The sequence below is a fragment of the Polypterus senegalus genome, chromosome 7 (genome assembly GCF_016835505.1).
Source record: "Polypterus senegalus isolate Bchr_013 chromosome 7, ASM1683550v1, whole genome shotgun sequence".
NCBI classification, from domain to species: Eukaryota; Metazoa; Chordata; class Cladistia; order Polypteriformes; family Polypteridae; genus Polypterus; species Polypterus senegalus.
In genome coordinates this window covers 192,153,504-192,176,545 of record NC_053160.1, presented here as the reverse complement: position 1 = coordinate 192,176,545, position 23,042 = coordinate 192,153,504, and the positions used below count along the sequence as shown (strand labels likewise).

General features: G+C 47.7%; 1 protein-coding gene across 2 annotated transcripts in view; it reads left to right on the top strand.

Moving 5' to 3' along the window:
- Window positions 1-2,090: 2,090 nt before the first annotated feature.
- tspan5a (tetraspanin 5a) overlaps window positions 2,091-23,042 on the top strand; it is a 43,773-nt gene continuing 22,821 nt past the window's right edge. Inside the window, exons 1-4 of one of the 2 annotated variants that reach the window (XM_039759828.1) lie at window positions 2,095-2,546; window positions 10,929-10,979; window positions 13,115-13,261; window positions 18,748-18,918. In XM_039759828.1, coding sequence (XP_039615762.1) covers window positions 2,466-2,546; window positions 10,929-10,979; window positions 13,115-13,261; window positions 18,748-18,918 — 450 coding nt within the window. In that variant the 5' untranslated portion in view covers window positions 2,095-2,465. Of the gene's footprint in view, window positions 2,547-10,928; window positions 10,980-13,114; window positions 13,262-18,747; window positions 18,919-23,042 lie in introns of both variants that reach the window. The other variant, XM_039759829.1, reaches the window with a different exon arrangement.

The window sequence follows — 23,042 nt, the reverse complement described above, 5'->3', positions numbered from 1 at the left end:
GAAGGAACTCCGAGTCCAGCTCAGGGTGGTTAAGGAGCAGTACAGGAGAAAGCTGGAGCAGAAGTTACAGAATAACAGCATGAAGGAAGTGTGGGATGGGATGAAGATCATCACTGGCTGCAGCTCGAAGCGGGGTGCCACCATCGAGACAGACGTGGAGAGAGCAAACCAAATGATCAACTTCTTTAATAGGTTTGAACACACTAACCCACTCTCACCTCAGAGTACTGCACCCTCCAACCATCCTTCTGCTGATACCAGCATAGAAGAGACATCTCCACCCACAATTACAGCAGCCCAGGTGAGCAGAGAGCTGAGGAGACTTCGTGCCAGCAAAGCAGCGGGTCCAGATGGAGTATCACCACGACTGCTGAAGGCCTGTGTGCTGGACCTGGGGAGTCCTCTACAGCACATCTTCAACCTGAGCCTGGAACAGGGGAGAGTCCTGAGAATTTGGAAAACATCTCGCATCACCCCAGTCCCAAAGGTATCACGTCCTGGTGAGCTGAATGACTTCCGGCCTGTTGCTCTGACGTCACATGTGATGAAGACCATGGAGCGGCTGCTGCTTCATCACCTGAGGCCACAGGTCCGCCACGCCTTCGACCCTCTGCAGTTCACATACCAGGAGAAGGTGGGAGCAGAGGATGCCATCATCTACATGCTACACCGATCCCTCTCCACTTGGACAGAGGCAGTGGTGCAGTAAGAATTATGTTTCTGGACTTCTCTAGCACCTTCAACACCATCCAACCTCTGCTCCTTAGAGACAAGCTGACAGAGATGGAAGTAGATTCACACCTGGTGGCATGGATCGTGGACTACCTTACAGACAGACCTCAGTATGTGCGTCTCGGGAACTGCAGGTCTGACATTGTGGTCAGCGGCACAGGAGCACCGCAGGGGACTGGACTTTCACTGGTCCTGTTCAGCCAACATACATCAGACTTCCAATACAACTCAGAGTCCTGCCATATGACGACACTGCTATGGTGGGCTGCATCAGGAGTGGGCAGGAGGAGGAGTACAGGAAGCAATCAAGGACTTTGTTAAATGGTGCGACTCAAACCACCTACACCTGAACACCAGAAAAACCAAGGAGCTGGTGGTGGTGGATTTTAGGAGGCCCAGGCCCCTCATGGACCCCGTGATCATCAGAGGTGACTAGGCAGAGGGTGCAGACCTATAAATTCCTGGGAGTGCAGCTGGATGACAAACTGGACTGGACTGCCAATACTGATGCCCTGTGCCAGAGAAGACAGAGCCGACTATACTTACTTAGAAGGCTGGCATCCTTCAACATTGTGAATTTCCCCTTGGGATTAATAAAGTATCTATCTATCTATCTATCTATTTGCTAAAAACGCTAACATTATACAAAGTTATTGTCTGTTACACCTGCATTGTTCTCACTCTTCAATTTAATATTGTTATTATCAGTATGTTGCTGCTGGAGTGTGGGAATTTCCCCTTGCGATTAATACAGTATCTATCCATTCTACAGTGCCTTTCACATCTCTCTCTGTGTGGGGATGAGGCAGGAACAAGCAACGCAGAAGAGAACCGAAAACGGGAAGCCACACGGACAATGATGTGTCACCTGTCTTGTCATTCATTTCTCCCCCTAACTGTCCCCACCTGGCCACCCTCCTCTTTAAAATGCCTTTTAGGACTGGTGCCGACCCAGGCCAGGCATGGAAAGCTTACAATCACACTGGCGTCCACTTCTGATCCACCACGTTGACTTTTAGTAAGCGAAAACTGCACATCACCCATCCATCCATCCATCCTGACATGGCTTAGCCAAAGGGATTTGGTCTCGCGTGTTCCGAAGTCTCGTCGGTATGAAACTTCAAGTTTACTAAATGTTCACAGATAGATTTGAGCAAAATCCCACCTTGCTGATGGCTTCTCTTTATTTGCCGCGACTGCTCGGGACGCACACGAAGTTCAACGCCGCGCCGCGCCGCGCCGCTAAACCGCACAAGGGAAACGCGACGCGCCCCTCGCCCGCCAAGCGTCCACGGCACAGGAAGTCCCGCCCCATCAACGGCACCCTTCTCTGATTGGCTGCCACGCGCGCCAGTTTGACGGGCGCTGCAAGTGCGCGCTGAGAGCGACAGACGCTGAGGACTTGAGATCCGTTAGCTCAGTTCGTCGCGTCCGCGGAAAGTGGACGATTCGGCCGTGCTGGAGCAGGGCGACTGTGCGGTACCGCCGAGCTGACTTCTGTTCGTCGCTGGCCCCCTCACGCCAAGTGTCGGTCAGATGACACATGACGTCTTTTTTTGTCTGAGCACGGGAGCCGAGGGAGTGTTTGGCGTCGCTTTCACACCGCGCTGGAGGACCAGCAACCTGCTAGTGGCGGCGCTCGGCTCTGGGTTTCGCTTTCTTTGTCGCTTCTTCACGGACAGCGGTAAAATAAAATTCAAGGCGAAGAAATAACGCATGTGCGGCAGAGGAGCATGTCAGGGAAACACTACAAGGGGCCTGAAGTCAGTTGCTGCATCAAATACTTTATATTTGGATTCAACATTATTTTCTGGGTGAGTAGACGTTCAGTATTTCACGCCAGACACCGATGCTAAGGAGCAGGCCCGTACGCGCGATGGTATGGTGGCTGTCACAAGTGCGGTTGTTTTGTTGTCATCGTGGATTATTATTTTCGGGTCATGCATTTTTCTTGTAATCCGCGCCAGTAGGAAGAGAGCAGGCCTGGATAAGAGTCCCTTGTTAGTGACTTTTTTAATAGGATTGAGTGAGATTTGCATGAGCCGGACAAGTTTGAGGTATTCAGGGCAGGCTCAGAACACACCGCGGGGACGTGAAATGAGCCGCTAACTCAGGTGGCAGCACCCTAAAGCTTCTGTCGGGCCAAGGCAGTGTCCTGCATCCGCTGAAATCGGGCGGAAGCCGGATAAGGAGGCTGTGTGAACGGACGCGACTCGCGGACTAGCGGAATCGAATGAAGGCGAAGTGCTGCGCGCGCCTCTCGGGGGTACCGGGAACTTTGGGATTGTTGAGGGCAGTCGGCTCGGAGAATGCGCAGCTCATGGCAGCTCCCGGGGGCTCTCAGCCCTCACTCCTCACTCGATCTGCTGCTAAGGTTGAGCCCCCGACACCCAGGCCACGAGAATCCCCCTCGAGCACTTCGACTGCGAACTTAGGGTTTTTAACAGCAGCAGATCTTCGGAGGTTTCTATTGCTCTGCCTGTGTTTTACGAATTAGTAGGCCATTTCAAAAACTGCCGGTATGCTTTTATTAAACCAACAAAGCCGCTTTGCGAGGGCTACCTGAGTTTCTTAATCCTAATATCATCAAGCATTTTGCGGGGATTCTTAGGCACAGTTATTACCAAAGTACCGAATTTTCTACTATACATAATTCTGATAACAATAAAAGCTGCTCACTACTCACTGACCTTAAAGGAAATGCCATTTCTTTACATCATGTTGCTTACGCCGTAATGGTAGAGAAAAAAAAAATATTGTTTCCTATTTTCTTTAAGGTAAGAGAGAAAAAAAGTTTCTGGTACAATACAGGCCAATGGTGACCGCTACTGTAGCACAGCAAATGATGGCGCGTCACTCGTGTCACCCAAAATGTGCAAAGCGCAGTAAAATATTATTAAGTAGGCAGCTTTGTAAGAATTCAGTAAGAGTTTTGAGTCAAAGAGGGGTCTCTGGGGGCACAGGTGCCACCCCGTGGGCCAGCGTTTCCATGCAGGATGTGTGCTCCTTACTGCAGGAGTTGGTATCTCGTTTGGAGTCTGGAGCAGACGGCTGGCTAGCGGTCCGACCGAAGCTTTTCTTTTTCTGTGGATGTTGCTCACTTTGTTTCTTATTGTTCAGCAGTGGTCACTTTTACCTTCTGCCGTGTCACACGTGTGTCTTCTCAGTACAGGGTGGTCCAGATCTGATTTATTGACTCTGATTTATTTGGGGACGATTCCTGTTCGGCGTGAAGGCCATCCTTCATGTCGTCAGTTCGCACACTTCTCGACGGTCCGGGATTTTCTGGGTAATAAACTTAATAAGTTACAGCGTAATGAAAATTGCATCATTAGATCTGGAGCACCCTACAGATAGAAGCTACTGTACGTGGGGCAAGTAACGTGCAGAACAAAAATCTTAAGTATTACTTTTTAAATGAAGCATAAAAATGCTGACCTGTTTCTGAAGATGAGTAACCGGGAGTCACTTTTGAAGCGCAGCACTCCGTTTGTTATCCTCGGGGTTGAGCGGCTCCGCTAACGACAGTCACGTTTAACACGAGTGGAAATGCAAAGGCGTTTTCTCTCCACGTACAACAATCAAATTGGCAGCAACGACAAAACGTTTACTGCGCTGGGCTGGCGTCCTGCCTTGCGCCCTGTGTTGGCTCCAGCAGACCCCCGTGACCCTGTAGTTCAGATATGGCGGGTTGGATAACAGATGGATGGATAAAACGCTTGTGTTGGAGTGGTGGCAGCAGTCGGGTAACCCGCAGAAGGGTGGCCGTCCTCGCCCAAAACAAACAAGTGAGCCAGCAGATTGGTGACATCAGCGCGTCGAATTCCGTCACGAGCCCGTCGCAGCGTTGGCATCCTGTTGAAACACTCTGACACTCGGTGTCAACGTCGCCTTCTGTCCACTCTGTCCTAGTTGGATCTTCATGAGCAGCCTGCTCATTCCAGCTACAGGTCAGCCGCGTGCTGTTCGATGTCACGAAGCCGCAGACCGATGTGCAGACGTCAAGAGGACGCACGCGCTGCATTTTAATAGCGGGTGTGAGTGCAGGCCGGTGCCATGGGACGTCTGTCTTAGGAGGGATGGTCCACCATTTCTACACTAGCTGTTCTTATGGGCTCCTCTGCAGCTGGCTCTGAAACCGGTTAGGTGCGTAATGAGTGGCACCTGCTACCAGGGCTGTGGAGTCGGTAGATGAATGCCCCGACTCCTCAGTTTCTAAATCTTCTGACTCCCCGACTCCGACTCCTCTGTATGTATATACTATGCTGATGTATTTTCTACATCCATTGAAGGAAAGGAAGGCAACATGCATGTCATTTCACCCCAGAACTACTGGCCAGGACGCCAACACTCTACTGTGATGCCAGATTAAAGACAAACACAATGAAAACAAGGTTTGGTTTAGTTTGGTTTTTTTTAAACAAGTGTCTGGATAGTAATAGCAGGCATACAAATCAGGAACAGCAAATGAAATGTAAATGTAATGTAATACAAATCACATTCTTTGGTAGTTTTAACTTTTAAAACAAAAAAAAAAAAGCTTAACTATATGAACTAAAAACAATATCTGGAAAACTTATATTAAACTTGGAATACAGTTCTAGTTAAAGGAAATCCTGAATCGTGTTTGAATCCCACAGTCAGGTTTAAAGTTGAAGTTTATTCCCTTCACTTATACGAGTGTCTCTAGTCCTGCAAAAAACATTTACCTAATTATCAGCGAGAGTTAAGGCCCCCAAATACCCAGCGATTTTGCCACCGACCGATGTGTGTGTACAATTTGCGGCAATTGATTGGCGGCCGCAGATTGCGGGTGTCCACATGGACGGGCAGATCCAGCTTGGCGAAAATCTCGACCGCCGCCCCCATCCAAAGTAACGTGATGCCTCGGTCAGCCAGCCGGACGTTTAGTGCATTGTGTCGCTCACCGGCCAGCTGATCAGCAGAACGAGCCTCTGCTGGAGACCAGTAGGGAGATCTGCTTTCTCGGCTCCTTCGGCCCCCTTCACTAGCGCATAGCAAAGGGGGGCCGACGGAGCTGAGAACACACCTGATGATTTTTCAGGCGTTTGACGCGTGATGACTCGTTGAACAGCTGAAAAATTGGCAGTGCGTCTGTAAATGTATGGGGGGCTTCAGGCCTGGTTGACAGTTCCCTGTAACAGTGACACGCGACACAATGGAAAGCGGTGCCGCACCTTAGCTGAGCATTACATCCCATAAAGTGACGCATACAGTCAATGAAAAGCATGCTTCATGGTTACTTGACATGTTCGTTTTGTGGTAACGTTAAGCACTGCATGCACTGGGCTTTATTCTTACAGCAGAGAAGAAGTTCATTAGGACTGTTTGTTTGTGAATTGGGACATTTTAACTTACTTTTTTAATTCCCATTTAAATTTAGTAGGAGTCAGTTAACTTTTTGCCGACTCCAGGTACCCAAAATTGTCTCTGACTCTCCGACTCCACAGCCCTGCCTGCTACTGTGGGCGACTCGTCCTCAGGCTGATGACACTTTATATGGATGGTACAGCCAGTTTAGAGATCCCACTTTAAAGGGGCTTTAGATAATTGTGTGGCGTATGAAGAGCGGTGAAGTGATTCGCTTTAAAGGGATGAACAGCCCAGACAGGAGCGCCCCAGTCCTGTCCACACATCACGCTGAGTGGTGAAGGTCCCTAAAGTCGGCCCCTAAAGTCGGCCCCTTAGTCCAAGTTGCCAGCGGTGTCCTCATCCTAAAGTCGCCGTCCCGACGCGCTGGACTCCTTCTTTCTTGGTACTTCACGCCACGCGTTTGCTGCTGCTGTGTGTATTCATTATTGATGGCGCAGATCAGGCCTGCCCTCCAAGTCCAACTTGTGGAGTCATCGTGTGTCAAAAACGTGTCAACGTGTAGCAAACTAAAGAACCGAACAAAGCACACAATAAAAAAGTGAACCTTCAGTGGCCTCGGAGGGCAAAGGGAGTCGACGAGTTTATCAGGAGAGTTCCAGACAAGTGTGGGCGAAGTGCCAGCCTGAAACGGGTAAAGCAGGCGCCTCCTCATTTGATTACGTGGGCTCGTTTTATGAGGAAGGAGTAATAAGCACATGTTAGCGAGATGCTGCGCCGCCTGACCTCTCGGCCTCCTCAGTTCTGGTGTGAGGATCCTGCCGGAGTTACTGGGACTCTTTTTAAATGAACTTAATGGTTTGGCCCCGAGGGTCTCCACTTTTCCCTGGTGTGCCACTTCCAGGAATTGAACTCTTTTGAAGTGGTGAGGTACCAGAATGAAACGTCCCCTCGTGCCATCGAATGAAATCAGGCTCACTTTTGTTTGGTGCGTTTCAGTGAAACTCGGTGACGTTCATGAAGACCCCAGTTACTGACGTCAGGCCTGTTTAAGGGGGACGTGCGGAAAGCGAACTGAAAAGAAACAAAGCAGGAAGGACACGGCAGCAGAGATGGCTTGTCGGGGTCCTGCAGATCCGCACTTTCCGTCCCCTGACGTTGTGACGAGTCTTGCTGTCCCAGGATGCTCCTTTCCTTTCCTTTTCTCCCTTTTTGCTTTTGTGTTCCTTTGTCACCGTTTGTCACAGTTGTCAAGGAGCCAGTAGAGTTGTGTGACGATGGTGTCACGCAGTGTGACATGTCACCCTTAAACGAGCACAGCAGAAGCGGCCCCTCATTCAACCAGACGGGGCGTTTTGGATTCATTTGGCTGTTTTACTGTTTAGGGCCAAATATCAACGGTGGACGGAGAGTCCGAGGTTCAAAGTAGCGTCCAGCCGTCTGTCTGTTATCCAACGTGACTAGATGGTCACGGGGGTCCGCTGGTGCCAACACAGGGCGCTAGACAGGAGACACACCCCGGGCAGAGCGCCAGGCCACCGCAGATTGATTAGGAGACAACAGCCAAGGTGCCAGTCCTTTAGCAGGGCACTGCAGATCGCCGTGTGTCATCCGTATTTTCACTTGGCTTACGTGAGCCCAAATGTTTTTCTGAATTCATGTTGAGTTTCACGCTGTATGTGAATTTACATCAAAAATCAAAGAAAGATCATTCACAAGAGAAGGGCTTTACAGGGCAGTGCCAAGGCAGGCAGAGGGTTCCATTGTTTTCACAAGCATTGCATGCGTTCGCCCGCCCCAGGAAGTTGGCTTCTACATTTTAAAGGGGGCTTTGGTGTCAAAATACGCCTTCATGTTCAAACCAAGAATGCGGGGCATCGATGTGCACACGTCCTGCTGCGCGTTGGCGTCTCGTGTACGCGTGGCACACTCGCATGTCGCACCGGCCGATGCCCCCCAGCTCTGCTTTGGGCTTGTTGACCCCACTAATAATAAGATGTGCAGACCGGAGACTCGACGTCCCCAGGCTGGCACTGAAGGTCTCTCCGTGTTCATCTCGGTGCCTCCTTAATTCTCCTTGAGACTTGTGGTGGGAGTCCACCGGTGTGTGGCAAACTGAAAGGCACCCGTAGGCCTGTCTGGTACTGAAGGTGCCACGAGCCACACGTCCATGCATGTCAGGCCTAAAACTGAGCCGTGCAGTCCAAGGAGCGGAGTAGGCCTCTGTGATGACCGATCAGGACCAGGGCATCAACTGTAAACTGTACAGCCTTGTGAAGGGGGGGACTGCAGTGTGGATTGGCACAAGTACAGGGCCATCCTTACCAGCGCTGGCTGGCTGCACAAACCGAGGGTCACTCTAACAGAGCTTAACAAGAGTGAAAAGCTGCTGCCTGATCCTGTGCCTACGCCGCTGGCACAGCCCTCTCTGGCTCAGTTAGTGGCAGGATGGATGAGGTGAGGAAAGCGATGGCAGCAGGAGCCGCAGACTTCGATGTGAAAGTACGCGGCGCAGAAGAAGGAGCCCGCTGACTCGGAACAGATGGAGGGAGGCGAGCAGAACGGCCGATGAGGGGCCAACCCTGGTCTGTGAACGTAATCACACAATAAAAGTATCGGTCGTGATGCATTTTGGGGTAGTAAGGATAATAAGAAGAAGAACAGGAACTGATAGTCGTGATAAAACGGTGGGTTACATCGCATTGTCCGTTTGTGTTTGCTCCTCTTGCAGCCCTTTTACTGTCACCTGTGCGGTGACGCCACGTGATGATTAATCGTTTAAGTGAGCGATGAAGAGTGTGCTGACCTGTGAGGAAGGTGTCCAACTCCGGGCCTGCAGGGTTTCATTCGCCCCCTTTTCCTAATCGGTGCCCGGTTTCCACTGCTGATTAACGTCTTTACCCCTCATTTTAAGAGTCTTGTTTTTAAAGATTTTATCCTCTGAATTTAGTCTTTTTTTTTTTTGTCCTTAAATGACAGCCAAAGAGAAATGAGATTTGAAGTGAGCCAATGAATGACCAGATGAGTCTGGCCTCAAACTCCACTTCATTTCAGCAGGTGACCAGCTAAACTGGGATTTCAGACTCGCCCAGTTTCACTCCAGCTAATCTCTTAATGAGAAGTCGATTCTTGCTGCTAATTAAATTCGCTATTTAATTCCACAGCCGACGTTTCCAAAACTGTTGATTTTCTGTTTTTTCTAAGAACGCCATCAGGATGTTTTGGTGACCCGAGAGATCAGCCTTACCGAGACCACCTTCACCTTTCTTTATTTTCAGATATTGTGCGCTGGGCGCAGGTGGGCTGCTAGTTAAGGAAAACGAAACATCTAAGGGGCCAAGTTAATTAAAAGTAAGGCAAAATGAATTAATTAACAGCAAAAACTGGTCACTGATTAAGAAGATGGTTAGAATGAGAACCTGCAGCCACTGCGGCCCACCCTCCAGGACCGGAGTTTGACACCCCTGGTCTACAGCGACCATCCTCGGCTCTTGATTGAGATTGACTCACATCTTCGTGATGGCGTTTTCTTATCCGGCCAGTGGTTTATGTGACGCTAACGGCCATGAAGGGCTTTGTCCCCCCGGACGATCCTGTGTCATGTTTGGGACGTGTGACTCCATTGAGCCTGCCTTGTGATTGGCGTTTGTCTACAGTGCAGGGTAGTGACGAGCACACTTGATATTCGACTTGATTATGTCGAGTGAAGTGAAGAGAACTTGGTGAATTTGGGCTTCATTGGCACAGTTAACGGGTATAAGCAGTGCTGCTCTTCATCTGTGCCAATGGACGAGCAATGCCTGCTGTTGGTATTTCCAGAATGAAACGCAGTCAATGGCTCTGGTCACAGCCAGGCTGCTAACGTGACACGTGACGCACGACACACGAGACAGTCAAGCAGATGTGTGGCTCTTGATCAGCTGACTCTGTCTGAGCAGAATGAATGTGGAATTCAGAAGCAGACGTCACCGGAGAGAGCTTGTCACTTCTGGGCTGCTGTGATGACACATTCATTCCTGGGGACACTTTGTTTGTTTCTGTCCTGAGTCTCCCAGTGAACGTCTTTGAAGTGAAAGTCGAGTGCGGTGCCAAGCTGAGTGGACACGCCATCCGTGCTGAACGTGTTTCCTTCCCGTTGGATGTTTGGTCGTTTACTGTGGTGTCGTTATGCCAATGGGCTGACTGCGCCTCCTGGCACTGCGCTCAAACAATTGAACTTTCATCATGTTATCTTAAACACTCTCATCTCTCGTGGCACCGAGCTGCTGCTTTGTGCACAAGCCTTGCCAGCCTTACTGTGTAGAAGGCTCAGATGTGTCGACGTAAGCCAAGGCTACCCAGCCAGCGTATTACACCTGTAATGCCAATACCTTCAGCCTTCACTTTAGCCAAACGAGATGTCAAAGCTTTACGACATCCAAACAAACCACCAAGTTCTTGTATTATGACGCAGGTTTCTGGATGTTATGGGGGTCCCCGCTCTTAATACTAAGACCTTCTTGTGATGGTCTTATAATCCTAAATCATTTCTAGAGAGGCATCACTTTGTATTTAAATATGCCAGCTGGCTCCAGCACTGCTGTGCCCTCCATAACTGCTGGCGTCTCATGGGTGCCGATTCTGGCCATGGGTTGCATCAGCTCTTGTGTTTGTGTGCCTCGTGCCAGCGTGCGTGCCAGGCATAGCTTCACATGCTCACGTTGAATGATTTATCATTGTCTGGGACTGCCAGCTCATTTTCTGTTGCTGTTGAGCGATGGTCTGACATTTTGATGAAGCGCATTTCTGTGAGCTGGCACTTTGAATGGCTTACGTCTTTCTCTTCAAAACTATTCACTCGTTATTTGATTTTTTTATTCTTGTAGCTACTTGGAATTGCCTTTCTGGGGATTGGACTCTGGGCATGGAATGAGAAGGTAAGAAATGACCGGAAAGCTTTTTGTTTGGTCCATTCGTCTTTTTTATCACTGGCAGGAACCAAACCAGGATGGGACAACACCAGTCAGAAGAAACGTCTTGACGGTGGCGGGCGAGCTTCGATATCCTGGATGGGTGCGGCTGATTCTGATTTCAGGCTTGCATTGCCCGTTTCTAAGCAGTCTTCTGCCTACAACTGCCATGAGGGCGACTCAAACCAGGAGGGTCCAACTCGGTGCCCAGAACACATTTTTATTATTTAGCAATTAGTGGTTAAATTAGCAGAGATTGTGTCGTTGATACATAGTAACCGTTAATGAAGTGAACTGGGACTCCGTGCCTTCCTGTTCTTCTGTCCAGTTTGTCCCTGTTTGTGCTTTTCATTCTGGCCATTTCTAGAAGCAGACCTTCTTCTCTTGGTATGTCCACCTCTTAAGGTCAACTCGGCTCTCACAAGATGGCCGACGGTATGTGGACAGCCTTTTTAATTGGTGGGCTCAGCTGTTTCAGCCACATCCATGGCTCACAGGTGCCCAGTATCTCTGTAGACGGGCACTGGGGGCTGAAACACTTCATGACAGTCAAATGTCATAGGGTGCCATCTTTCTGTTGAGCTGCTACTTTATAAATTCACACACTCCAGCAGCCGCACACTGATAAAGAACAATATTAAATATCAGAGTGAGAACAATGCAGGTATAACAGACAATAACTTTGTAGAATGTTAACGTTTACCACCAAGTCGCATAGTGTGGGGTCTCCTCAGTCTGTCTCTGAAGCTGCTCCTCTGTCTGGAGATGATCCTGTTCAGTGGATTCTCCATGATTGACAGGAGCCTGCTGAGTGCCCGTCACTCTGCCACGGATGCCAAACTGTCCAGCTCTGTGTCTACAGTAGAGCCTGCCTTCCTCACCAGTTTGTCCCTCTTCTTTATGCTGCCTCGCCAGCACACCACCGTGTAGAAGATGGCGCTCACCACAACGGTCTGGTAGAACATCTGCAGCATCTTATTGCAGATGTTCAAGGACGCCAGCCTTCTAATGAAGTCTAGTCGTCTCCGTCCTCTCTGGCACAGATCATCAGTATTGGCAGTCCAGTCCAGTTTCTCATCCAGCTGCACTCCCAGGTATTTAAAGGTCTGCACCCTCTGCACAGTCACCTCTGATGATCACGGGGTCCATGAGGGGCCTGGTCCTCCTAAAATCCACCACCAGCTCCTTGGTTTTGCTGGTGTTCAGGTGTAGGTGGTTTGAGTCGCACCATTTAACAAAGTCCTTGATTAGCTTCCTGTACTCCTCCTCCTGCCCACTCCTGATGCAGCCCACCATAGCAGTGTCGTCATGTGGCAGGACTCCGAGTTGTATTGGAAGTCTGATGTATGTTGGCTGAACAGGACCAGAGAAAGTCCAGTCCCCTGCGGTGCTCCTGTGCTGCTGACCACAATGTCAGACCTGCAGTTCCCAAGACGCACATATTGAGGTCTGTCTGTGAGATAGTCCACGATCAGTGCCCACCAGGTGTGAGTCTACTGCCATCTCAGTCAGCTTGTCCCCAAGGAGCAGAGGTTGGATGGTGTTGAAGGCGCTAGAGAAGTCCAGAAACATAATTCTTACAGCACCACTGCCTCTGTCCAAGTGGAGAGGGATCAGTGGAGCATGTAGATGATGGCATCCTCCGCTCCCACCTTCTCCTGGTATGTGAACTGCAGAGGGTCGAGGGCGTGATGGACCTGTGACCTCAGGTGGTGAAGCAGCAGCCGCTCCATGGTCTTCATCACATGTGACGTCAGAACAACAGGCCGGAAGTCATTCAGCTCACCATGACGTGATACCTATGGGACTGGGGTGATACAAGATGTCTTCCAAAGCCTCAGGACTCTCCCCTGCTCCAGGCTCAGGTTGAAGATGCGCTGTAGAGGACTCCCCAGCTCCAGCGCACAGGCCTTCAGCAGTCGTGGTGGTACACCATCTGGACCTGCTGCTCTGCTGGCACGAAGTCTCCTCAGCTCTCTGCTCACCTGGGCTGCTGTAATTGTGGGTGGAGATGTCTCACCTATGCTGGTATCAGCAGAATGACGACAGGACGATGTGCTTGTTGTCAAAGCCTGAGTTGTATCTTGTGTTTCCCTCTACAGGGGGTGCTCTCCAATATCTCCTCAATAACAGACCTGGGGGGCTTTGACCCCGTGTGGCTCTTCCTGGTGGTTGGAGGAGTGATGTTCATCTTGGGCTTTGCTGGTTGCATTGGGGCACTCAGGGAGAACACCTTCCTACTGAAATTTGTAAGTATAAATCTCCACAATTGAAATCACGTGCTGCTGAGTATTAATAAGTGGTTGGGCTGACGAGCTTTGTTGGGCTGAATGGCCCGTTCTCATCTACTGTAGAGTGTTCTAATATTCACATAACGCCACATGAGCTACTTAATTAGCTGGAAATGAAAACTTCACTTGTGTACTGGGATTCATTTGAAGTGTAGTCCTGTTATTGTACCGTTGGTGAGAAGAGCGTTTAGGACAATACATACGTAAAACACAGTACTGTGAAAAAGTGTTTGCCCCCTTCCAGGTGCCTGCTATTGTTGTATATTTAGCACAATAATCTCCTTGTGTGCCCACCCTTTGATTATCGTTTTTGTTAAATGCACGTCCATAAGGTCCAGCGTTTGCTGTCCTGTTTTCACTGTCCTTGTCCTTGGCTTAGTCTGCCTAATCAGGGCCGTGTTACCTGATCACATATTTGTATAAATACCACAAGGAGTGAATTTGGATAGTAAAAGTTTGATGTGTGGCACTGTTACGACTATATCAAATAAATCAGGCCACTTGTGCACAATAGTACTGTGATGTTAATAATTCATTATAATCCCAAACAAGTTAGCAACTGTTCATGAGCTGGTGCCAGTTGTCACGTGAATATGGTTGCCTGCTGAGACACCTTGATGAAAACGAAATGATTTGCTCATCAGTTACATTAGTAACGTGCTGTGGTTCAGCAGTGCATTGTGGTGACAGTCGGAGCCACCGGTTGTCCTCTATTCACATTCTGCTGCACTTTGCCTTCCATTTTATTTGATAAACTGGCATTTCCTTTGCCACACGCAGTGCATTTACTGGAGGTGCAACACGCCAGCAGCATCTCTCTGCTTGGTGAAGCCAATAAGTATAACTATCTGTTGTAAAAAATACAGTATGTGTCGAATAAATGCAATTGTTACAGTGCTGTCAGTATTATGGTGACCCACAGAATGTACCACAACAGCATTGACTTCTATCACACATTTCATACAAGTGACGGAGCGCAAAGAAAGAGAAAAAAGACAAAATCTAAAAATAAAATCAGGCAATAGTAATTAACATAGAATTAAAGTAAAGGTCTGATGGCCAAGGAGGACTTTTACAACAAAACAAAACCGAGACCACCTGCCCAGCCCCCTCCAGGCCTTCTACATAACACCGAAGCCCTCAATTAGTCCTCATGTACGTGTCGGAAGGTTTTCATTCTGCATATTCATTTAATGCAACGATTCCCCAGACATCTGCCTCTTGGCCGGCCGTTCCTTTCACTTTATCATCTTTGTAACAAGGCTGGGCTGTGAACCCCACCTGATCTGCAGGCCGATGGCCAGGCGTGGCGAGACTCTGCGGCTCACTTCCTTCTGGGCTTTACACTCGAGACATTTTGTTGTATTGAGTTAATTAAAGAGAAGCAATTAGCTGTGACAAATGTGTTCGACTGTGAACTGAAGAGAGGCAATCAGGGAGGCTTTCTGTACTTACACAATTAGCGCCTACCATTAAACCTAGTCGGGCGTCCTGTCTGTTGTCACCTGTGAGCGGGCCAGGAAGTGCTGAGGTTCATGGGGACAAGCCCACCTCCACCCAGTCCGTTGGGCTCTCTCTATATAACGTGGCAGGAGTTAAGGGAGAGAAGACATCAAGAAATCAATAAGAGGAAGCGCTTCAGTTTGTAAGCGCTAAAGACGTCATAGAGTGTGACGGTACACACAGGAGCAGTGTTCTGGCTAAGGGCCTTACTGAAGATTTGAACAGGCGACTCTCCAGATATCGGTGCAGACCCCTTTGGTGATCATTTCTGCGTAATTTATATGAGGGCGGCACGGTGGCGCAGTGGGTAGCGCTGCTGCCTCACAGTTAGGACACCCGTCTGGGTTCGCTTCCCAGGTCCTCCCTGTATGGAGTTTGCATGTTCTCCCCGTGTCTGTGTGGGTTTCCTCCCACAGTCCAAAGACATGCAGGTCAGGTGGATTGGCGATCCTAAATTGTGCTTAGTGTGTGTGTGTGTGTGCCCTGCGGTGGGTTGGCATCCTACCCGGGATTGGTTTCTGCCCTGTGTTGGCTGGGATTGGCTCCAGCAGACCCCCATGACCCTGTGTTCGGATTCAGCGGGTTGGAAAATGGATGGATGGATGGATGGATAATTTATATGATATATGAGCCTTTCATCAATTGTGATTTTACCAATGAAAAAATGTTATTGAATGAAAATGGATAAAAATACTATACATGAAATCAAGAAAATGTTTAAAACAAAACCAGCAAAAGAAAAACATGTTCTGCATATTTTGTTTCTGTTCACAAGTTGAGAGAAAACACAAAAACGTACCTAAAAGATGATAGTGCCCTCTCAAAATGTCTAAAGGCGGCACCGTCAGCATTCTGATTAACCTGGAAATGTCTTGATTTGGACGCCTCCAGCTCTGCACAGGAAGTGGTGGGCACATCGTCACATGGCACAGACCTTCGAGCTGAATGTAATTTCATTCTCTGCAAGTGTCCACTAAATTAAACTTCCTGCCCTTTTCTCCACAGCGACAGGCTGAGATGGGCCCCTAGATCGACAGATAGAGTGAAAGGCACTATATAATAGATAGATAGATAGATACTTTATAAATTCACACACTCCAGCAGCAGCATACTGATAATAACAATATTAAATATCAGAGTGATAACAATGCAGGTATACCAGACAATAACTTTGTATAATGTTAACGTTTACCCCCCGAGTCGCATAGTGTGGGGTCTCCTCAGTCTTGTCAGTCTGTCACTGAAGCTGCTCCTCTGTCTGGAGATGATCCTGTTCAGTGGATTCTCCATGATTGGCAGGAGTCTGCTCAGCGCCCGTCGCTCTGCCACGGATGTCAAAATGTCCAGCTCTGTGCCTACAATAGAGTCTGCTCTGCTCACCAGTTTGTCCCTCTTCTTTATGCTGCCTTCCCAGCACACCACCGGGTAGAAGATGGCGCTCGCCACAACCGTCTGGTAGAACATCGCCAGCATCTTAGCTTATAACATCTACAGTAGCTCCAGTATTTACTTTTGTCACCGTGTGCTTTTATTTATGTACATTGGTCAGTGCCCTTTTGTCCTGCCTGCATTTGTTGGCACTCCAGCTGTGACATTAACAGCAGAAGGAAAGCTCCGTGTCACAATGGCACCTGCACACTTTGTCATCCTATCCTTTGATCTTGTCACGTCGTTACTGATGTATGTTGTTCTGTGTTTACTAATGTGACAGAATTGAATAAAGATTTGAAATGGAAGAAGAAGGAAGCCACTAAATTCATTAAGTTGCCGACCGCACACGCAGCTGAGCTCCCAGGTTTTTGTCATCGTTCTCAATAAACTGCAGAACGCTAGCAGAGACAACGGCAAATGCGAACGCCGCTGTTCACGGCCTCTTAGCCTGATGCTATAGACTTGTGGAATCGATTCTTTGAATTGACGTCACCATAAGGTGGAGCTCGTTCAGTGCAGCTCCCTCCAGCCTGTTCACAGAATGAGCGGCAGGTTGGGACAGGGCAGGCACTGTGGCGGTGGAAACCTCACAACAATCCCAGTATGTTTACAGGACAAGAACGGTCATGTAGTGTCCTGGAGGCTTTCGTTTCTCCCCTCAGAGCATCTATGGGAGTCGTGTTATTATTTCCCAACCACACCTTCTTCTTCTAATGCAGTAACAGGAAGTAAGGAATTCAATATAAACTGCTCAAAACAATGAAAGGACCACTTTGAAAACACATCAGATCTCAATCCTCCTGGATATCTATACTGATATAGACTGGCTAATGTGTTAGGAACGAAAGGATGCCACATCGTTTGATGGAAATGAAAATGATCAACCTACAGAGCCCTGAATTCAAAGACGCCCCAAAAATCAGAGTGAAACAATGATGCGGCAGGCGAGTCCATTTTGCCAAAATTGAATTGCAGCAACTCCAAATTGTACGCAGCACTTTGTATGGCCCCTGTGTTCTTGTATACATGCCTGACAACATCGGTGCATGCTTCTAATGAGATGACAGATGGTGTTGTGGGGGATCTCCTCCCAGATCTGGACCAGGGCATCACTGAGCTCCTGGACAGTCTGAGGTGCAACCTGGTGGCATTGGATGGACCAAAACATAATGTCCCAGAGGTGTTCTATTGGAAAGTGTGGTGGCCAGTCAATGGTATCAATTCCTTCATCCTCCAGGAACTGCCTGCATACTCTCACCACATGAGGCCAGGAATTGTCGTGCACCAGGAGCCACTGTACCAGCATAGGGTCTGACAATGGGTCCAAGGATTTCATCCTGATACCTAATGGCAGCCAAGGTGCCTTTGTCAAGCCTGTAGCGGTCTGTGTGACCCTCCATGGATATGCCTCCCCAGACAATCATTAACCCACCACCAAACTGCTCATGCTGAATGATGTTACAGGCAGCATAATGTTCTCCATGGCTTCTCCAGACCCTTTCACTTCTGTCACGTGCTCAGGGTGAACCTGCTCTCATCTGTAAAAGCACAGGGCACCAGTGGTGCATCTGCCAATTCTGGTATTCTATGGCGAATGCCAATCGAGCTGCATGCTGCTGGGCAGTGAGCTCAGGGCCCATTAGAGGACATGGGGCCCTTGGGTCACCCTCATGAAGTCTTTCTGGTTGTTTGGTCAGAGACATTCACACCAGTGGCCTGCTGGAGGTCATTTTGTAGGGCTCTGGCAGTGCTCATCCTGTTCCTCCTTGCCCAAAGGAGCAGATACTGGTCCTGCTGATGGGTTATGGACCTTCTATGGCCCTCTCCAGCTCTCCTAGAGTAACTGCTTGTCTCCTAGAATCTCCTCCATGCCCTTGAGACTGTGCAGGGAGACACAGCAAACCTTCTGGCAATGACACGTATTGATGTGCCATCCTGGAGAAGTTGGACTACCTGTGCAACCTCTGTAGGGTCCAGGTATGACCTCATGCTACCAGTAGTGACACTGACTGCAGCCAAATGCAAAACTAGTGAAGAAACAGTCAGAAAAGATGAGGAGGGAAAAATGTCAGCGGCCTCCACCTGTTAAACCATTCCTGTTTTGGGGGTCATCTCATTGTTGCCCCTCTAGTGCATCTGTTGTTAATTTCATGAACACCACAGCAGCTGAAACTGATTAACAACCCCCTCTGCTACTTCACTGACCAGATTAATATCCCATAAGTTTCATTGACTTGATGCTATACTCTCATTAAAAAGTGGTCCTTTAATTCTTTTGAGCAGTATATTATTATGTTAGCAATTTGTTTTCCTCCTGCCCAGCACTTCAGTAGGCGGTTGAACGTCGTAGTGTTGTGTGTGTGTCGCAGGTATTTGTGGTTCTCTTGTAATCGTCTTAAATGTTTCACAAAGCCAGCTGTGGTATTTCTCACTTTAAAAGTGCCACCTCAGATAAAGGCCAGTAGGTCCTTGCAGGTACTTTCTGTAACGTTGTTGGTTTTGTTTTTCAGTTCTCTGTTTTCCTGGGCATCATATTTTTCCTGGAATTGACAGCAGGGGTCCTGGCCTTTGTGTTCAAAGACTGGATTAAAGATCAGCTGAACTTCTTCATTAATAACAACATCCGAGCGTATCGTGATGACATTGACCTCCAAAACCTCATTGACTTCACCCAGGAATATGTAAGAGCAAATTACACTTTGTGTTGCTGTTTAAAGTGGCAGAAATGTCGCAAAGTGCATTTTGGAATTCATGAACTATAAGAAGGTTTTTTAGTTTTTTTTCCTCCGATGTAACTTTCTGCAGTCTGCACGTAATTAAAGTACATGTGAGAAAAAGAAGGCAGCACAACACCTCTATTGTCTGAACGAGTTTACGTCAATCCGGATTAGGCAGGCCGCCTGGAGAAGTGGGGAAAGCAGTTGGCAGCTCCGACCGCGATCTCCGTCAGTCCGAGTGTTGTGTGATGGGCTGAATGACTGAAATGTTCACCTAAGGACTCGAGCGCCAGGCTGCTTTACACTTTCAGCACAGGCCATTGTGGCTGAAGGATAGACTGGCCTGCTGTGTTTTGGTGTATGAAAGTGAGAATCGCACCAGTACCGCCTGTTACGGGTAACGTAACATGGGCACATCGTATGCGGCTGCTTTGAATGATCAGAGGTAAACTGACATTGCAAATACCACAATGTCGAGGTTTGCTGTTCTTATTGACAAAGTGAAATTCGCTGCATGCTTCAAATCCACCGTAGTAAGGCCTGCGCCAATACCAAGAGGTTACGAACACTAAGGACTGACAGTGACTACGGATAGAAATACTTTGATTGGTTATTACTTAGTGTGTTTCTCCACCATAACAACATGAGAACAATCCCATTCTTTAAAAGCCATAGTGAATGAAACTTGTAGATCTTGTTTACGAAAGATTACTATAATGGACGGGACAGACACGGACCTAAATGTGGAATTAATAGGAAACTAAAAAAAAGTCCACGATGGATTAATAAAGATTTAAAAAAGAAGTTGCAAAGGAAAAAACTTCTTTATAAGGCATATAAGACTAATGACTGCAAAGAGAATCGTAGAGCGTATGAGAACATGAGGGCAACCATTAAGAAGGACATCAGGGAGGCTAAAAGACAGTTGGAGAGGAATAGAGCAGATAAGGAGAAAGACGACCTTAAGAGACTCAGTATTTTAGTAGTAAAAGAACAGTTAAGGAGGAGGTCAAGTTCATCAGGAATAGTAAAGGGGAATTAAAAGATACAGACAGTGAAATAGCGGATGCCCTAAACTTACATCATTCTGAGGTGTTCACAAGTGAGCCAGTGGATAACCTCAGAGCAGTAACAGGGACTACTAAGGAGGTGCTGAGGGATTTGGAAATTAGAGAGAGAAGAGCAGCTCAGATTAAATAAGATGAAATCAAATAAATCACCAGGACCAGATGATATTTACACTCGAGTTCTTAAGGAGGCCAGTGAGTTCAGATATAAACCCTTGACACATATTTTTAGGAAGTCACTGAGCACTGGAGAGATTCCAAAGGACTGGAAAATGGCAAATATCATCTCATTATATAAAAAGGGTGACAGGGCTGATCAGAGCAACTAGAGGCCAGTAAGCTTAACATGAAACATCACAGGAAAATTAATGGAAGGAATTGAGGATAAGATTGAGCAACACATGGCAAGGACAGGAGTTATTAGGAACAGTCAGCATGGGGTCAGAAGAGGGAGGTCGTGTTTTACCAACAGGCTGGAATTCTATGAGGAGGCAACAAAAGGATACGATCAAAGTGGAGCTCGTGATGTTCTTGATTTTGATGAGAGGTTAGGCATCAAAGTAAAAGAAGTGGCAGTTCAGGGTGATGTGTTTAGATGGGTGCAGAATTGGCTCAGACACAGGAAGCAGAGGGTGATGGTAAGAGGAACTTCATCAGAACTGGCTGATGTTAAGAGTGGTGACCAGCAGGGGTCAGTGAGGGGCCGCTGCTATTTTTAATATCTATAAATGATTTAGATAGGAATATAAGGAACAAGCTGGTTAAGTCTGCAGGTGATACCAAGACAGGTGGATTAGCAGATAATTTGGAATCCGTTATATCATCACAGAAGGACTTGGACAGCAGGCAGGCTTGGGCAGATTTGTGGCAAATGAAATTTAATGTCAGTAAATGTAAAGAATTACACATAGGAAGTAAAAATATTAGGTTTGAATACACAATGTGAGGTCAGAAAATCGAGAGTCCACCTTATGAGTAGATTTAGGAGTCACAGTGGACTCTAAACTATCGACTTCCCGACAGTGTTCAGAAGCCATTAAGAAGGCTAACAGAATGTCAGGTTATATAGCGCCTTGACGTGTGGAGTACAAGTCACAGGAGGGTCTGCTCAACCTTTATAATGCACTGGTGAGGCCTCATCTGGAGTCCTGTGTGCAGTTTGGGTCTCCAGGCCACAAAAAAGACATCACAGCACAAGAGAAGGTCCAGAGAAGAGTGACGAGGCTGATTACGGGGGGCTACAGGGGTTGAGTTATGAGGAAAGATTAATAGAGCTGAGCCTTTACAGTTTAAGAAAAAAGAAGATGAAGAGGAGACCTGAGTGAAGTGTTTAAAATGATGAAGGGAATCAGTACAGTGGATCGAGACTTGTATTTATTTTAAAATGAGCTCATCAAGAACACGGGGACACAGTTGGAACTTAAGGGTAAATTTCACACAAACATTAGGAAGTTTTTCTTCACACAAAGAACGACAGACACTTGGAGTAACGAGACCAAGTAGTGTGGTGGACAGTAAGACGTTAGGGACTTTCAGAACTCGACTTGAAATAAGTGGATAGGACTGGCGAGCTTTGATGGGCTGAATGGCCTGTTCTCGTCCAGAGTGTTCGAATGTTCTGATGTCATTTTTTAAGAAATAAAAGGACCACAAGTTCCCCCTCTGAGTGAAGAGGGACAGTCAGAGTCCGCAGACGTCTGTAATGCTGAGCAACTGACACCGAGGCACGTCTTGGCACCACAGATGGCAGTTTAAAGACGTCACTAACACAGTTGCTTTTATTTTTGTGATCAAATCCTGGATTTCAGGAGACAAAACGTGGGAAAGAGAAAAAGGAGACGATGAGGAAGCAACTATGAATTCCAAGTTGTAGTAAAGCTTGCCAAAGCGTAAGATACGAATAACTTAGTGATTTAAATAAGCGTCAGTAACACTCAAGGTGTCTTTACAAGGCCGTTACTTAATCACATACGTACAGCGGTAGCTCTGGTCACGACTGGAATTCATTCTAAAACTCCGGATGCGACCCGAGTGTAATTTCCCCATAAGATTGTATGTAAATAAAATGAATCCCTTCCAGACCGTACAAACTGTATGTAAATATATATACTTTTAAAGCACAAAAAGAGTTAATTATGCCATAGAATGCACAGTATAATAGTAAACTAAATGTAAAAACTTTGAGTAACAGAGAAAACTAACATTGTAAGAGTTGGCGTTAGACCCTTATGAACCGCTTGTGCTAAACACTTGTTTTATGAGTTTTAAGCACAGGGAAAAAAAATCTCTAAATGCCGTTTCTCTTGGGAAACTTTTCACCTCATCCTCTACTGGCCTTAAAGTCCTCACCTTCGCCACTCGAAGAAGGATTTTTTTTCATCAAATCGCCATGAATCTTCCTGGCTTTCTCACGTTTGACTGCCTCGCTTACGCCGTCCCCTGCCAGGCGCTTCTCGTTCAGCCACACTAGCACTTGAGGCCTCTGCTCGGTTGACATTGTAACTCCTTTTAGCTGCTTTGTTAGGCCCGGTGTACACAAACAAAAGAGAATGGGAGATCATTGGCACATGCGAACGTGTGTAGGGAAACTGGCCGCCAGTGGTTTTGTTCGCCACCAGAGCGTATGGTCGTGAACAAAATTTTGCCAAACTTTTTGATCGTAACCCGAATTTGTACATGTTTGGAAACGTTTGTGGCCAGAGGTTCTACTGTACAGGACTCACTGATGACCTGTTGGTCCCTGACAAATCCGTTTTATCACAAGTGAAAGCAGCAAACTGTAACACCGATAACTAGAGGGGCTTCTCGAGCCGCCCTTCACCGTTAAGGAATGCGTACAGAAGAGCAGGACGCCATCTGGGCAGGACTTTGTTTCAGCAAGAAGTCTGAAGTCCTCTGCCCACCATCTTGCTTCTGTTCTTCCAGATATCTTAAGTCATACGCATGTGAAAGCTTAGCCCTCATGATAATGCTTGTTCCAAAGACGTCGCCTCACTTCTGCTCTGGTCCGTCACACTCCTC